At 45.3% G+C, this 17,598-nt stretch overlaps 1 protein-coding gene across 1 annotated transcript in view; it reads right to left on the reverse strand.

Moving 5' to 3' along the window:
- The window catches only part of AGAP1 (ArfGAP with GTPase domain, ankyrin repeat and PH domain 1), a 310,001-nt gene that overhangs the window by 195,543 nt on the left and 96,860 nt on the right, over positions 1–17,598 (reverse strand). Inside the window, 2 exon segments of the mRNA XM_032693386.1 lie at positions 11,344–11,431; positions 16,170–16,228. Coding sequence (XP_032549277.1) covers positions 11,344–11,431; positions 16,170–16,228 — 147 coding nt within the window.

The following is a 17,598-nucleotide window of genomic DNA, read 5'->3' on the forward strand; positions in this document are numbered from 1 at the left end:
AGAGTGAAAGTTCTGCCTAATTGCCATTTCCTATTTCCTTTTTTTGAGCACTGAAAGTTCACCCAGATAATTATGAAATACCACGAACTGCATGTGGTTCAGAGCCAACTTATTACTCCCCTGGTCAACAGGACGCCTTGCAAGTCTCACTGTATCTTCAGAGAAGGCACAGACAAGGTGAAATAAAACACTTCGGCAGAGAATTGAAAAATATTCAAGTGCATATGCCCTGATCAAATGTGAGCACTAAGATTTATTCTTCTTGGTCACTACTGATTTGGGTGGTGAGAGCAACTTGCAGAAGGGTACTATGTCTAAAAAATACCGTCTCAAGCTATCCAGCAGCTCTTTTCCTACAGGAATCCACACTAAATGACCAGGCTTGTGGACCTGCTCCGTGCCCTCCCCCAAAGCACTGCGTGTGGAGCTTGGCACAACCCCAACATATTGTTATTTCCACTATTAAATTCAGATCTTGACATGCTGTCCCACTTCACCAGGACTGTCACACAGTCAGTTCAAATCTACTCAAGTGGCTTCTTCATCCTTAAAAGCTGGATCTGCTCATTAGCTGGAACAGTCACATCCTCACACATCCTCCATTTCTCTTTGGGTTTAGGTATTTCATGATAAATAGTTTAAATTTAATACCCCCCAACCAAACTCTTTAAAAGAATGACCTGCATTTCCATTCTGTACTAAATATTTCAAATCAAATCTGAAGATCCAGAAATGTAACAGCAAACTCATGCTCGTCCCTCAAGTAAGAATCATTTTATGCAAATCTCAGCTCACAGCAGGATGCATCCCTAACAACTTCTGTGTCTACAGCATTATGGAGCCCTTTTCATGAGCACACCACAAAATTAGGAGCTGCACAGCACAGAGACTGAGAGAAGCTCTCTCAATATCAAGAATTTACACAAACAAAGGCATAAACAGTGAAGAATATACAGAGCAAGGCTGTACCCTGCAGATATCTGTGACTGCAGGATTAAGGCAAACAATAAACTGACTCTGCCTTTGACTCGAGCCTTGATGAGACCCATCACTGGTTTGGGGAAACCAAAGCAGGGCCAGGGCAGTGATTCTGGGATGGTTCAGTTTGGACAGCACCACGGCCATTATTCTTAAAAACTTACATCTCTGGAGTTTGTAAAGCACCAGAGGCAAAGAGGAATCAGAGAGATCAGCCAGTTCAAATACTGAATTACAGCAGCCTGTAAATATGTCAGGACGTCTCCCACAGCTACACGACAGGCCTGTGCTCTCCTGAACATCCCTGTGTGTGATGGAGCCACGAATTACTGCCTGAACCAGCGACACTGAGAACAAAGAAATGACCTTCTCAGTTTAAAGGAGGAGCTCCAAACCCACAGCACTATTCCCATGGGAGGCACTCGCTCTGCTCTAGTCCCATCAGTGTTGTTATACATGCAGCTTTTTAATGAGGGGATTTCCCAGCTCGCAGATGTACCTGGGAGGTCACAGGGACACAGGCAGCCTGCAGCACGGCTCCAGGGACCTGCACCGCTCCTGCCAGGGCACCACAGGCACAGGAAAGCACGTTATTCCCAGTTTTCCAGGGCTAGAACGTCATCCATTCACACAAATGTGTACCTGATCTTGCAGCAGGCAAACATCACTGCTGTGCCCAAAGCCACCAGCACAGGGAGTGGGACTTCTGAGAACACCATCAACCACCCGCTCTCCCAGGTGCATCTGCCCAGATTCCTGCTATAAAACACCTCACATAAATATACAGCTTTGATCAATATAAAGCTGAATAAATCCTGTGCATCAGCAATTTACAGCCTGGCCTGAAGCCCCAGCACAAATCAGAGCACGGGGCTGGGGGGATCAACAAAAGCCTCCTAATCTCATTTTCATGCACGACGCTCTCTAGGTTAGTGCTCAGAACCAGCGCTAGGGCAAAAATTATCCAGGAAGAATTGATATTAACTGTAAACACAGCATACATTTGTAATCAAAGGTGCTGTATATTACAAAAGCTGGCTGTTACATGGGGAATTCCAGGGCTGAAGGCTTTAATCCAGCTCTGACAGCCTGGCTGGGAGCTGGTCTGCTGCGGAATTGCTCAGCGGAGCAGCTGCTGATTTTCATCCCCTATCCCCAGGCCCCACTGCACTCACCAGGCTCTCCACTCAAGCACATTGCCACGGGGATGAAGATATTTGGCCATATGGGAAAGATAAATTCGGGGGGCTGGCCACAAACAAACCCAGGCGGCAGCTGAACGTCTACTCTGGCAGGGCGAGACAGGAGGTGGGACTGCAGCAGCTCTGAAGCCTGGATTTCATATTCCCAATGACACGTGCATTCTGACAGCAGCAGCCAGTTGTCTTACACAAGCACACTCTCTCCCTTTTTCTTCCTCAGAAGATGGGAAAGAGTGCCAAGAATCAGGCTCCTCTTCAGGGAAACACGTTAAGAAAACCTCCATTCAAACCTAGTGGCCTTCTAGTTTGCTACTCCGAGATTTTTATTCAAACAAACGACTTTAAAAATGTTTTCCCCAAAAAGCACATTACTACAAGGATTCAAACCCTACAAGAAGGATTAAAACTAAATTTACATGTGGTTGAGCTGGGATGAGCGTTTAACCACAGAAGTGCAAAGACTGGGGAACCACCACTCTCATGTGAGACTAAGTCTGCAAGCAGATCCCTGCAACGGGTTCCCAGGAGAGCACCTGGGTAAAAAAAACCCAAAAAACCAACAAAAGCAACCTAGATCGAGCCCTTCAAACCCCACCATCTGCTTCTCCCAGCAGGTCTAGGATACAGTTCGGGAGATACATGGATAGGTCTCCTGAAGTATGAAGCCATACCCAAGTACAGCAAGGTACCCCCACAGGCACCATGTGTGATGCAGTATCACAGCATACAGACCACCTTTTCTTTGCATAAAAACTGGCATGGAAGCACTGATACATGACCTTGCAATTCTGTGGAAAAAGGGCTTACTGTTGGAATTTCAGAAGCAGCTGCAATGACATTTACCAACTTAATTTTGAGATATAATCACTGGTGTATTTTCAATGCCCCCCCCTCCCCCCAAGGGTCCCCAGAACCTGGTGGTGATTTCAAAGGAGATCAACTCAACTTTAAGCTTTTAAGGACTCAGCAAAACAGCTTATATTTAAAATAAATAAATAAATAAATGAAATTAGCTACTCAAGTTGCACAGAATCACAGAATATTCAGAGTTGGAAGGGACCCACAAGGATCATCAAAGTCCAACTTCTGGTCCTGCACAGAATCAGAGGCCAAATTTAATGCCATTTAATAGGGGTTAGATGGAAAATGGAGAGGTGGGAGGTTCCATGCTGAGGACAAATAGAGGCAGTAATGCTGAATGCTATTTTTCAGAGGTCTGTGGTCTCAATTCCAAGCAGCAGAGGCTGTAACTGGTAGAGCAGTGCAGCCCTGACCCACCTGACTGGCACTGCCAACTTCAGGAAATAAGGGACAGAGTGACATCCTGCTGCCACCCACTCTTGGCTCAACACCAGCCAGTGGGCAGGACATAGGCAGCAGTGCCTCCCATTAACCTTAAACAGCTGCAACAAGCATCTAAAGAAATAGGAACCCCCAAAACCCCGTGGTGTTTCACAGGCCAGTATGGAGAGAGCATTTATTGCAGCCAACCCCACGTTGTTGCACACAAATGCAGTTAAGAGACATTTGGGTGCAGGGAGGGAATAATTCCCCAGCAGAGTCTCTCTCTGCAAGAACAGCGTGGCAAAAGGAGAAGCCAAAAGTACAGCAAACTTCATCCTCTGGCCATCCAAGGCCAGGCTGGACAGGGCTTGGAGCCACCTGGGCTAGTGGAAGGTGTCCTTGACCATGGCAGGGTGTGGGACTGGATGAGCTTTGAGGTCCCTTCCAACCCATTCTGTGATTCCATGGTGAACAGGCCGAGATTAGATCCAATGTTATATCTCAAACAGAGGGAGAGGAAGGGACCAATTAACCCCCAAGCTAAATGAGACAACACCAGAGGCAGCCTTGGAGCAATTACATTTCCTTCATTCCATGGAGAGGGGAGCAGAGCAGTGCATGTGCTACTTTCACTATAAAGCTTCCTGCCCTCAGTGCAGACTGTGTTAAGCCAATTAGAATAAAACCACTGCCCTGTGAGTGCAGACACAGAGGTAAAACCACCCTGTCCTCATCAAGTGACTCCTCTGAAAAATGAAGGATGATACCAAAGCAAGTTTCTGCGGGAGCTTCACCCCTCACACACGCAGCTTATTAACAGCCTGGAAGATGGAAGTAATACAGGCTTCTTAATTTCTAGATAATGAAGCAGGAGGGACTGCAATTATCTTAGAAAATTGGATTGTACTTCAACGTGACCATAACGAGTTGGAAAAATAGAGGGGAAAAACAAAAGCAGCATCACGGGGCCAAATGGAGGGACCAACTCCCTGCAGAGAGATGGGGCAGGATGGAAAATCCCTCTGGCAGTGCAGAGAAGCAGCTGGGAATTCCTTGTCCTAGCCCGTGTCACCATCCCAACCTCAGCCTGTACAGTCTGGGTAGGGCACCACGTGGAAGATAAGGACCAAAAAGGTGTGCCTAGAAAATACCCAGTAAGAAAAATAAGTGTATTTCACTGACAGCAGGTGCAGAGTGTTACTTACACATCACACCCACTAACTGTATACACACTGCAAGTCTAATTTTAAAAGCTTATTTTTATCAAGCCAGCTGGAGACAAACAAAACCCAGAGTCAGCTTCTCTGGGCAGGATGTGACACCACTTTAGTACACTCCTACCTGTCTCCATCACCAGACTTTTTAAGTTTTAAAAGTTGACACCCCAAACCAGCACTTTCCAAACAAAGCTCCTCACAGAGTCAGCCCCGTGCTCTTTTTTGCTGCAGTTCTTTAAAAGTTGCCTTATCACACATTTCATCTTCCAGAAAAACCCACCCTACACCTTTTTAATCTAACACATAATTCAGCTGCTCAAAATTTCTGCTTGACTTCACAAACTTCCAACATAATTTCAAAGATTTTAACCTAATTACTAACGAACCCTAAACAGCATAACCAAGATAGGCCAAAAACTTAACTCCTAAAAGCACTGAACCACAGATTCCAAGCCCTTTTTTACCTCTCTTTTTTTAAATATCTCTTTGCTTTTTATACATAGTTTATAGCCAGCTTCTGTAATACTGTCCTTTCATTACAGTTTCACATCACAAATAGTAACCTGAAGTTAGAACTGGACTTAGCTGTGATCATACTATAATCTGTCCTCCCTAAAATGGGTACTAACACAGTGACATCATGAGAATTCATCACACTGTGAATAAAATGAGCTCCCTCCCATTCCCTGTCTTCTGATACAACCTCCCAAAACAACAACAGATTTAAAGGAAGGCGGAAATTTAATTCATTTAACTGAGAAATTAAATACAAGCTGAACAAGAAACATGTTCAAAGAACACACTAAGATTTGGCTTTGGGATCAAGAGTGATATAATGGGCTACATTCAGAAATACACCCAGGAGTAATATTTGAAAAATAAAGTGGGAGGGAGGTCCTTCTTCCAGCAACAGCCACTCCAAACTGGCTGCTGACTCAGCAGCAGAAAGCAGGGAAAACTGGAGAGCTGGAATCTTGGAATCACACACTCAGTGAGGTTGGAGAAGCCTTCCAAGATTAAGTCCAACAACTGACCCAGCACTGCCAAAGCCACCACTAAACCATGTCCCCAAGTGCCACATCCACGTTTTTGGAACACTTCCAGGGATGGTGACTCCACCCCTGCCCTGGGCAGCCTGTTCTGATGCTCGACAACACTTTTGGTGAAGAAATTTCCCCTAATATCCAATTTAACCTTCCCTGGCACAGGTTGAGGACATTTCCCCTTGTCCTATTGCTTGTTACTTGGGAGAAGCCACTTATACTGCTATTAAGAGCAGCTACAAATCTGCATTACAGTTTTAACCGGGGACACAACATTCCAAGAAGCCTTTTAGGAGAAGGGCACAAATCCTAAAGACGTCACTCATCCAAACCTTGGAGTATTCAAGGTGCAACATGTTAAAGACATCACCTTAAGGAGCTCAAAAAGGGAAGCCCCTTGTAGGAAACTGCTTCTTCAGCACCTTCTGCCCAGGAAAAGAGCAAATTCTTGAGTTCTTCCTTTAATTACCAGAGTTCCTTATTTGTGTGACACTTGAAACAGTTGCCAACCCCATGGCTGGAACAGAGAGGTTTTCAAAGGATTCTCCAACCCACACAGGCAGTCCCAGGAGGAAGAGGGGGAGAGGGAAGGGCTCCAGAGGGGAGGGGGCAGAATACATAAACATTTTGTGTCTTTTATGCTAAGCCTGAAAGGCTCCAAAAGCCCAGGAGAGCCCACTGCAGCAGCACTTTAAAAGGATCAAAAAGAGACAAGTGTTGTTTTATATCTGGGTGTCAGCATGAAATGCCAAATAAAAATAATCAGCCAATCCCGTTTGAAAAGAATGGAAGACAAAGAACTGGAAATAGGTAATTTTGAAACACGTGTCTCAAGTCATCCCTGTCCCCTGCACATGTCTGGGTTTACACACAGGAAAACTACTCAGGTACCTTCAGCTGCCTCAAAGTGCTGCAGGAGCTCGTGAAACATTGAAAGGATCTGTAAACAAAACGCTTGTAAACACTGAAATCAAAGTGGAAAATTCCAGCTTCCCTGTGTTTTGTAGCTCAAGAACTTCAAAACGTGACTTTAAGGTTAATGTGGTTTTTTTGAACTCATATGCACTTGGCATTCTTGCAAAATCTCCCTGTACAAGCACATAAACAGGCATGATGTCAGTATATAACCGTGGATGATGGTCATTTTCTGGAATTCCAAAAAATCATGAATGAAAGAGCAAGAGTTTCCAAGAAAAGCACCTAAATACACCCTCAGGGGACACATTTCCCTGCTCTTCATTTGCATTTCAGCCAGCTGCTTGCTGAGAACAGAGAGCACAGATTAGTCTGGGGCACATCCTCTCTTTATTCAGGAGAGATCAAATTGGGGTGTTTACTAAATATGGCCTTCCTACTTATTTGAAAAAATATTAACTGGATAAAAATAGCCAGTGGCTTCTGTAAAGAGACTGGCAACCTTAGGAACCTAATTGTTCCCAGCAGGAAGGATTACATGAATCACAGGGAGAAGGGAACAAGAGCCAGAGCTACAGAAGGGAAAACTGCCCAATTCTGCTGCAGCTCCCATGTTCTATTCATCCCAAAACACCAAACTGGGAGGCCCAAGGGATCTCAGAATCCCAAAGGGTTTGGCTTGGAAGGGACCTCCTACTATCCCACGTTGCACCAAGCCCTGTCCAGCTGGGCCTGGTCCTTTTTTAACATTTCTTTTTTCCCAGAAGCAGCTCCATTCTTGGATTCACCCCAGCAAGGGAAGCATCAGACCTGGCTGAAGCCACCTGGAGGGTCATCCCAGTTAATAGATTGTGCTTGAACTTTCTGCACAGATATTGTGTAAGAGTCTGTAACCAGACAAAATCTCTTAAGAGGATGGGAAGAAAGCAGCTGAAATTTTAAAGCAGTCTGCCTCGATCCTCCTTGCATAATTACCCTTTGCTGGGGAAGAATGGCACAGAAATAGTTACTAGAGACAATAAATTGAAAGACATGGACATCCATCCCCCAAGATGTAATTTCTATGTAGAATCAGAATCCTTTAGGTTGGAAAAGACCTCTAAGATTGTTGATACATGTTTTTGTTACAGGCTGGGAACTTGTTTTCGTGATGCTTCCACTACATTCTTCAAAGGGAAGGCTGAAGGTGACACTTGGTTTAGCATTTTAATAATAACCACCATGACCATTCCTGCTATTTTATGACCATTTCACAACCATTCCTGCTATTCAAGTGATACACTGTTCACTGTGCTACTGAAAAAAGTTATTTGGTGAAAGCTGCAATAGTATAAAATTATCTTTAGGTCAAATTTGGAGAGAAAGTAAATGCTCACAGCTTTCTGGAGAACACCATTAAAGGCTTTATTTTGTACCTCTTACTGGGGGAAAATTTAATTTTTATTACAAGTTCCTCCACACACACAGGAGATGAAACCTCACTGACTGCAACAGCTACTTGCTGCCTCGAGTCAGGATGCTGGATGGGTTTTATGCCTTTGGAAACACAGAACCTATTTACTCCACAAGGAAAAAAAAATAAATCTTAAATATACCCCAAAGTACATGAAGGGAAAAAACCCCTCCTTTTTCCTCATCCCAGCTGAGACATCTTGGACAATTTATTTGCCTTTTTTTTTTTATTACACTCACTGGAAAAAAAGTACTGAGATAATAATAATACAACTTAACATATTCACAGACATAGCAGAGGTGTGGAAAAGCCTTTAAGTCATGTTTCACACCTCGGTGGCTTTTTGGAAACAAAGCCCAAAGAGCAACAGAATCTCCTGACACTCCCTATTCCTGTCAACTTCAGCTCACCTTGGTCTGCAAAGAACCCAGCCTCAAATTCCACACCTGGCCCTGGGTTCACTCTGTTCCTACAGGCACAATTCCATTTTAGTTGGGGGAAAAGAAAGACCCCAGGCTTCACACACCATCTCTTGTTTCAGCATGTCACACACACAGCAGCAGGAGTGTTTGTTCCAATCACTTGGAAGATACTTGGAAGATAACAAGTCACTAGGATTCCCTATTTCCCATCACTTCCTTGTTGTACCATCACAGAAAAAAACCTGGAAGTCCCAGACTCCTGAGATTCCCACTCACTGCAGGGTAACACATCACTTCGTTCCTTACATCCAAATCCATCTGATTTTAAATGTGTCACACAGGAGTACAGTTATTTGCATCCTAAATATGCAAAGCAAGAGTCTAAAAGCAAACTTTCTTCCTAACAAACTCTTATACTTTGAGACAACAAAGGTTTTCATGCTATGAACACACCAGGGACTAACAGAACAGAAGTTCTGAACAGAAATCAAAGTTAGGCCAGACAGTGAGAGAAAACTGCTTTACCCCTTAACTGAGTCCTCCTCTTGGAGGGGAGGTGGTGTCGGGCAGCAAGAGAAATATCTCACCTTAAAGAGCTGCAGGAAACTTGAAACCACTTTCACATAAAATTCATTTACTGGAACGCTGCAGCTGCCTCCAAGGGCTCCAGGAGACCTGGGACCTGGCTGGTTGAGGGACGGTTTCATGGCAACTGGAGCCAAGGAGAGCACAAAGAGCAGTCCCTGACCCTAATTACCACCTCCACGTGGAGCAAGAGCCATGACTTTACCCACGGGGTACTCACTGCATGATGCCCTGACAAACTGAGCTGTCAGGAAGCCAGTCACAGTCAGGGAACTTGGGGTTTTCTTCCCTAATCAAGCAGCTGACACCTCAATGTCCCATATCCATCCCTTCTTTAGCAGCTGAACAACCCAGCACATTTACCATCCCTCAGAGGAGGAAAAGGGGGGTCTCCAAGGTAAAGGATGACACTTTGCATGCTGTGTGGGACTGTGCCTGGATGACCTGCAAGTGTCCAAGGCCAGGCTGGACAGGGCTTGGAGCAACCTGATCTAGGGAGGGTGTCCCTGCCCAGGGCAGGGGGTGGGACTGGGGGGGCTTTAAGGTCCTTCCAAACCCACACCATCCTGAGATTCTATGACAAAGAACGAAAACACTCACAAATCACCACTACAGGTAATACTAAGGATGGTTTATACGGGTTGCATCTCCTTCAGTATTAACTTGATTACAAAATCTTCCCTTATCCCTCACACAAGGCGAATTAAAGCTCTTAATTATTCCAGTTTTCCTCCTGCTAATGAAATGCAGCAGTGTCATTAGTGAGGCTTGTCAGCTACACTTACGTGCAAAGAAATGATTTGACACTGCTTTTGTCATCTAATCCTTCCAGGAAAAACAGTCAGAACGTCACTGTAAATAAAAATCCTTCAAGACAAAGAGGACAGATGGCAACACTCCCAAGGAATACCACCCAAAATATTCATCCTACAGGAGGAGAGGACTGCCAGCCCTGGGAACAGCCAATAGATCGGAGTCTTGCAAGGAGAAAACAGCCCAAAATATTTTCTGTTCGTGCAGAGACACTGAGATAGTGATTTTTGCTGAAGGGTCCCTGTAAATGGGTGGATCTGCCCCTCACATCACCATTTCTCACTCTCAGCATCCAGAACCAGGATCTACACGTAGCTTTGGGGAGAGGCTCCATTATTATTATCAATCATTATCAATTATCAGTTCTAGCTACAAAGCAGCAAAAGCATTTCAGGCAAACTTAGAAACTGGAAGCCTTCACTGTTGCTGCAATACCACACAGAAAAGCCTTGTCCATCCCTCCCTTTCCCTCTCCTCCCACTTTAACTACAATTCCAGGCTGTTAAAACGTCAACTGTTGAGCTGAACAGCTTCCTTTGGTAAGAGTTAATTAGGAACAAATGTTATCAGAGATGCATGAGGCTACAAACTACTGCTGAGGAGACAACTACAGCAAGAGACAAAAACAGTGAGATGTACTAAAGACTTGAAATCAAAAGGAAACAACTCAAAATGATACACAAAACAAGGGGAAAATGCTCTAGTACAGAAACCACCGTCTGTCCCTTCCAAAGGAGAGCTGCCATGGAGACAATGTATAGTTACCTGCATCCATATCTGCAAAGAATGGAACAGCCAGTAAGGAAAAGAAGGAACCAGAAATTCAGTGTCTCAGAGTTGGATTTAAAAGTTCATAAGGAGAACAGATAAAGAAAAATAATCAAAAAAAAGTATTTATTGTAAGACACACCTTGATAAGGTGCTATGCTTTGATATTTTTGGATTAATGTTAAACACTACAGCGTACAAATTCATTTACTATGCTATGAGAACATTAAAAAAAAGACTAAATACTTAATACATTAAACAAGGAACAAATTATATCTTTAGTTTAAGCTCGTGAAGTTGTTTTATTCTCCCCAAATCCCAATTCTGCAGAAATCCTGTACTACAGACAGTGACTGTGGCTCTCAACAGCCCTACTGAAAGCAGCAGCACCACTGAGAGCAGTCAGCTCCTCTCCACCAGGACCGAGTTTCCCATAAGGACACATCCTGGGGGCCAAAGCATTTAAGGATGCTCCGGAGCCATGGAACAGCTCCGATTATATCATCGTGCACACTGAGCTCAGTCTGGAGAACTACAGGAGAAATCTCCATGAATTCTGAAACAGCAAATGAGATCCTTTGCTAATTCATTTCTGCATGATTAAAATGGGTACAGATGCAGCCCGTGGGGGCAGAGCAGAGGTGAGGTGTGCAGAGCACGTACCTTCGGGTGACTCCTCCTGGACGTAGGTGCCCGTCAGGTACCGGTGCACGAGCGCGGACTTGCCGCTGGCCAGGTTACCCACGATCCCCTGGAGACACAGAGGGAACAGAAACCCAGTGCATTAATCCCTGGGAAATGCAGAACGTTCCATGAGAACCTTGAAATAACATCTCAGCGCTCGAGGAGAAAGCCCACACCACTGGAACAGTCCCACAGATGGCAAGACAGAGTTTACAGCAAAGCTGACACGGGAACTCTGCCCACAGCACTCCTGTGCTCAGCTGCCCACGAGACACCAGGGAACACAGAGACCTCAGGGAGGAGCCTGGCACCTCTTCACTGGGAAACAAACACAGCACTGAGCTTTCACGCTGGGAACACCCCTGGAGGCTGCACACTGTGATTCCCACTGACTCACCACTAAGCACACGGGATATCTGTGGCTGTGGGCAGACTCATCTTGGCACATCCACCAGCACAGGATGGTTTGGGCTGGAAGAGACCTTAAATATCATCCATCCCACCCCCTGCCATGGGCAGGGACACCTCCCACTAGCCCAGGTAGCTCCAACCTGGCCTTGGACACTTCCAGGGATCCAGGGGAAGCCACAGTTTCTTTGGGAATTCCAGCCCAGGCCCTCCCCACCCTCACAGGGAGGAATTCCTTCCCACTATCCCATCTATCCCTGCCCTCTGGCACTGGGAAGCTATTCCCCCTTGTCCTATCACTGCATCCCTTGTCCCAAGCCCCTCTCCAGCTCTCTTGGAGCCCCTTTAGGCACTGGAAGGGGCTCTCAGGTCTCCACCAGGATGTGTTGAAGTTCCTGACTCTACCCAAGACGTTCCCAACTCAAACCATCCACGCCCAACACTTGCCTGGGAACATCTGACAACCACCAGCAGCACTTGACCCTAAAAGCTCACAGGAGTTTTCTGCTGAGCTGGTTCACTGGCATTTGTTTTTCAAACCCAGGCAGAACTAACAGAAAGCAGCCCAACAGCACAGGAGTTTTCCTCCTGGAGGTGCTCATATTCCAAAAGATGTGGAGATTTGCATTTTCTGTTGCTATAAAAGGGCACACAGTGCTGAGGACACTCGGTTTCTGGGGGAGGAGATGGGAACTTACTTCACCCTGTAAAACAAACCAAGCCTACTCTGTTCTCACATGTTTACTTGACCCTCCCCAAAGGTTCAGAACATAAGATCCCTGGAGACAAGATGAACTCTGCTGATGGGCCCAAGATTGCCAAACTGACCGAGGCAGCAGGAACAAGTTACACATTATTGCACAGTCTCTACTCCATTTCCTTAATTCTAAACCCTAAGAACACCCTTCATATCAAAAATCGCTTACAAGTCCCGTGTGTATGGAAATTAACATTATTTTATATTAGACTTGGGTCAAAATTTTAACTGCCAGGAAAAACAGAAAAGCATCAACTTGGGGTCCAGTGAGAGTGAACAACCTACATACTTTGGCCATGGATGGGAGTAACTTATTCTATTGAGAGACCCCAAATATTTGAAAGACATCAACTGATTTGAGAATACAACTTTTCTTTTTCTTTTAAGTATCCCAAAGGTCCCATCAGAATACATCATTTTACATCACTTCGGGTTCTCTGATACATTCCTCCTCATAGGGATCCACAATGCCTGGCCACAAGAGCATTTGGATATTATAATGCTGCAAAATGATGCCAAAAGCACTGTGATCAGGAGGAGGAACATGTATTTCAGTGAAAAAAACACTATTTCATACAGAATCCCAGACTGGTTTGGGTTGGAAGAGACCTTAAAACTCCTCCCATTCTACTCCCCTGCCATGGGCAGGGACACCTTCCACTAGACCAGGTTGCAAACACATCTGTAAAATCTACATTTGCATCAACAGTTTTATTTTCTCCCTAGACAGCTCCTTCAGAAAGCACTCAGGTGAGATCTGCCTTCTCCTCACCTGGCAAAACAGGATTCCTTCAGATCCCACCTCAGAACCTACAAGGCACCACCTCTTTCCTACCAGGGATCAAACCGGTACATGACATGAAAATCTAAGAGAACTGTCCTTCTCTTGTTCAGTGCAGGGCTTGGCATCACAGCTCCAGGTCTCCCAGTCAATTGCTCCTAAAAACCAGGAGCAATAAGTTTTACACCAGAAAAAAAATCCGACTTCTAATCCAGTTTCTCTCTTCATCAGTATTAATACTTAAGGCTGATCCCCCACAGTATGACAAACATGCCAGCATGTTTTCACAGCAGTCATATTCCCCTCTCCCATATTTTATACACACACCCCCCCTCAGTCATCTCTATTTATTTATGGATATGTCTGAAATGCACAAAGTTATGACAAGCATGTTAGGGCACAAAAATACCACCCTAACCCAGTTCAGAAAGGAGAAAATTCAGCTACAACTCAGTGCTCTTGTCACTTATGACTTGTGCAACACTGAATCATTTATCTGCAAGTGCCAGACACGCTGTAAAACGAAGCCAAACCACTGTGCCCACATCCTACTAAAGCCTGTTGGGAAAAAAGCTTAAACATACTGACAGCACTTGGCATTTGAAAGCTGCCCTGACTGCACTTTGTGTACTTTTTTGCAAGATATTAAGTGATTTTATCCAGAAAGACCCCTCATATTTATTCCTATCCCTTAACATATCCCTATCTTACTTTTGGATACATGGGATCCAGGAATACCAAAGGTACTGGGTTCTCCCCACGCTCTTGACCATCAGAGAAGCATCAAAATCCTTGGTAAAACTCCATGGAAGTATCTGATCAGCACAAACCAACCACAGGATCCCAGAATGGGTTGGGTTGGAAGAGACCTTAAAGCCCACCCAGTGCCACCCCCTGCCAGGGGCAGGGACACCTCCCACTAGCCCAGGTTGCTCCAAGCCCCGTCCAACCTGACCTTGAAAATCCTTCTGAACACTGGAAAGAAACCAAGCCCTGAGTGTATTGCTAAAACAGGAGGCAGAGGCAAAGACTGGTGTTCTTTGCTCAAAGACATGTTGAAATATAATCCTTCCTTTATTGCAGCCCTGGGTGCTTCCCCTGCTCTCCCAGAGCAGTTTCTATTCCCTTTAAAATTCTGCAGAGCCCAAAGTGTACAACAGCAGCCACTGTATAAATAACTCAAAAATAAAAATCAACCAACCCCTCAACTTCAGGACCTCCCAGCCTCTGCAGAGAAGACCACCTCTCCCAGTGAGCTATTCCCCACATCCTGCTCAAGAGGGGAAAGCTGGGGCTCCTTCCTAACCCTGCCATACCAAGTCTGATCCCCACACCTGCACTGCTGGAGCAGCAGGTCTGGCTTTCACATGGCCCTTTCCTTCCTCAGCCATCAGTGAGCTCCCAGAATGAGGTTGGAAGGCAGGGAATGACCCAGAGATGGACTCACAGCCACGACTGCTCCCCAAGGACAGACGGGCAGCAAAGGCAGAGCACGTTTCAGCTGGAGTTCCCAATCTGCCCTCCCTGCTGGAGCACAGCTGGTGCTGCTGGAATGCACAATTTGCAGTGCTCTAATCCAATTATGACTTCTGTAATGGTCAGAGTTCTGCTTTCACCCTGGCACAGCCATCCTGTGCATGCTGACCACTGCTAATCAATTCTCGGCAGCTGCAATCTGTTTTCCTACCCCTGCTTCAGACACCACGGGGGCAAAATACCCAGGACAAGTACTCGATGCAGCCAGGCTGTCACAAGAGAAAAACATACCCTGAGACCATCATCTGGTGCCTGGGACTTGTTTGTGTTGTGTTACAACAGGCAGTAACACAGCTTGGGTCCCACCTGCAAGCCCAGGTGCCTTGGGGCGTGCTGTGAGTTAGCAGGGCTCAGAGAAGGGGAAGGGATTTGCAAGGAAATCCTCTGTAGATCCTCCTCAGAATAAGCCACCACAGTGCTGGACTCCTACCCAACCAACACCTTCTAGTCCCAAATTCTTTAGAGTTTTACTTCTGTGAGGTATTTAGGGACGTGTTTGTCTTCAAAATTACACCCCAGTGATGGAGCCTCAGTAGCTCTGAGCTGCTGGTTTAATTCCCACTACCAGGAGGTCTCATCTCAGCCTCCATGTTCACTTCTCTTAAAAGGGCAAATCTGAGAAACTCCCCCAGTCTGCCTGTGTTATTTTTGCCTTTTCTTTCACCTACATGAAAACAGCTCAGCCCAGGGAAGTTATTGTAAGTAGCTATTAAATCACTGCTCACTGTTACAGTAAAATGTAGGTTTTGATTCACTAAATGAACCTTCAAAATATTTTTTTTTTTTAAATTCGGTATTAATTCAGGTAAAGTCTTTCAAGAGAGGGAGAGAAGACATTTGGCCCTTGAAAAAATGATGAAAAATTATTACGGTAAGACAAAAGGACCTTTATGTATCAGCTGCAAACTTCCACCCCCCTCTTACAGACGTGTCAGACCTCCCCTGGAAGCTGGTTCATGGAGCCAGACAAGTTGCAACAGCAATAAAATACAGAGAGATCTTTGAAGTGTGATTATAAAAACTGAAGATACATAAAGACAGACCCTTCCCTGGAAGTGTCCAAGGCCAGGCTGGACAGGGCTTGGAGCAATCTGGGCTAGTGGAGGGTGTCCCTGCCGGTGGAACAAGATGATTTTTAAGGTCCCTTCCAACCCAAACCATCCCGGGATTTTATCATATTTGTGTAGAAGAAAAATGCTTTACTGATTAAAATTCCTTTCTATGTTTTTTCCCCAACAGTAGATTTAATGAAGTGTGGAAGATTCACACTTGTGTGTAACATTTTCAGGATGTTTTCCAAGCCAGAAGTAAACACAAACTCACCACTTTCAGCTCCGGGACGGATCGGCTCAGTGTCCATTCCTGGCTATTTACAAAGGCATCTGTGAAAGAGGAGAACATTCTCAATGTCAGGATAATGACATTTAGTGGTCTGCTGCACACAATTTTATGCCAAGGCTCTGGCTGACCAAAATTCACCCTGATCTCAGGAGACTTGACAGTCCAACTTGACAAACACCAGGGGTTTGGACAAATCATATAAAAAAATCCAGAATCCCAGAAGTGCCCATTCCACACAGACCTGCCCTCAGCAGTGAGTCCACCTGTCTCATGTGCCCCAGCATTTGCAAGCCCAAACTGCTTCCAGGCCTTCGGGGTTCCACAAAGACTCTTCCAGTGTATCCAGGGTTAAACCATTTCCCATCCACCTCGACACATTCCTTCCCTACAGGAAAAGCCTTGGGCTCCTTGTCACACTTAAACATCAGCGACTGCAGCTGCCACCATCCTCTCCACAGGTAAATGAGAAAATTTGCTGGTTCTAAAACATGTTATTTTCTACTGCACATCACACTTAATGTCAACAACTGCAGCCAGCAGAGTCGCTGGGAACATCCCTGCCCAGGGAGGGGAAAACATCTCTTTATTCATAAACCAGGCTATTTTTCTGTAGTACAACCCAGACAGAAATAAACCACAGAGCCATTTACTTTAGAATTCAATCAGAACTACTGGGGGCAGGGGTTGATTTCTTGAAGAATGGTGAATTAAGTTCATCGCTTCTCCCAACAGAAATCAATTCCTTAGGGTTGCACCCAGGTCCAGCCTCACTGGCAATCCCACAGGGAGGACAGAAATAAGGCTCTATTTTTCTAGCTCCAAACATCATTTTGCTCCTTCCATAAAGGTCTGGCCAACTGCAAGCAAACAGAGTCTGGTGTTTCTGATACAAATCCAATCTGAATATTGATCAAAGCCCCCCCAGAGCCAGGCAAACCAGCTGAGTGTCTGTGCCACACACACAGGATGCTCCTCCCGAGCAGAACAGCTCCAACTGTACAGGAATTAAACAGCAAAACATCTCCCACTGTACAGGAATTAAACAGTAGAACAGCTCCAACTGTACAGGAATTAAACAGTAGAACAGCTCCAACTGTACAGGAATAAAACAGCAGAACAGCTCCCACTGTACAGGAATTAAACAGCAGAACAGCTCCCACTGTACAGGAATTAAACAGCAAAACAGCTCCCACTGTTCAGGAATTAAACAGCAGAACAGCTCCCACTGTACAGGAATTAAACAGCAAAACAGCTCCCACTGTTCAGGAATTAAACAGCAAAACAGCTCCCACTGTACAGGAATTAAACAGCAAAACAGCTCCCACTGTACAGGAATTAAACAGCAAAACAGCTCCCACTGTACAGGAATTAAACAGCAAAACAGCTCCCACTGTACAGGAATTAAACAGCA

This window comes from Chiroxiphia lanceolata, chromosome 7, assembly GCF_009829145.1.
Source record: "Chiroxiphia lanceolata isolate bChiLan1 chromosome 7, bChiLan1.pri, whole genome shotgun sequence".
Lineage (NCBI taxonomy): Eukaryota > Metazoa > Chordata > Aves > Passeriformes > Pipridae > Chiroxiphia > Chiroxiphia lanceolata.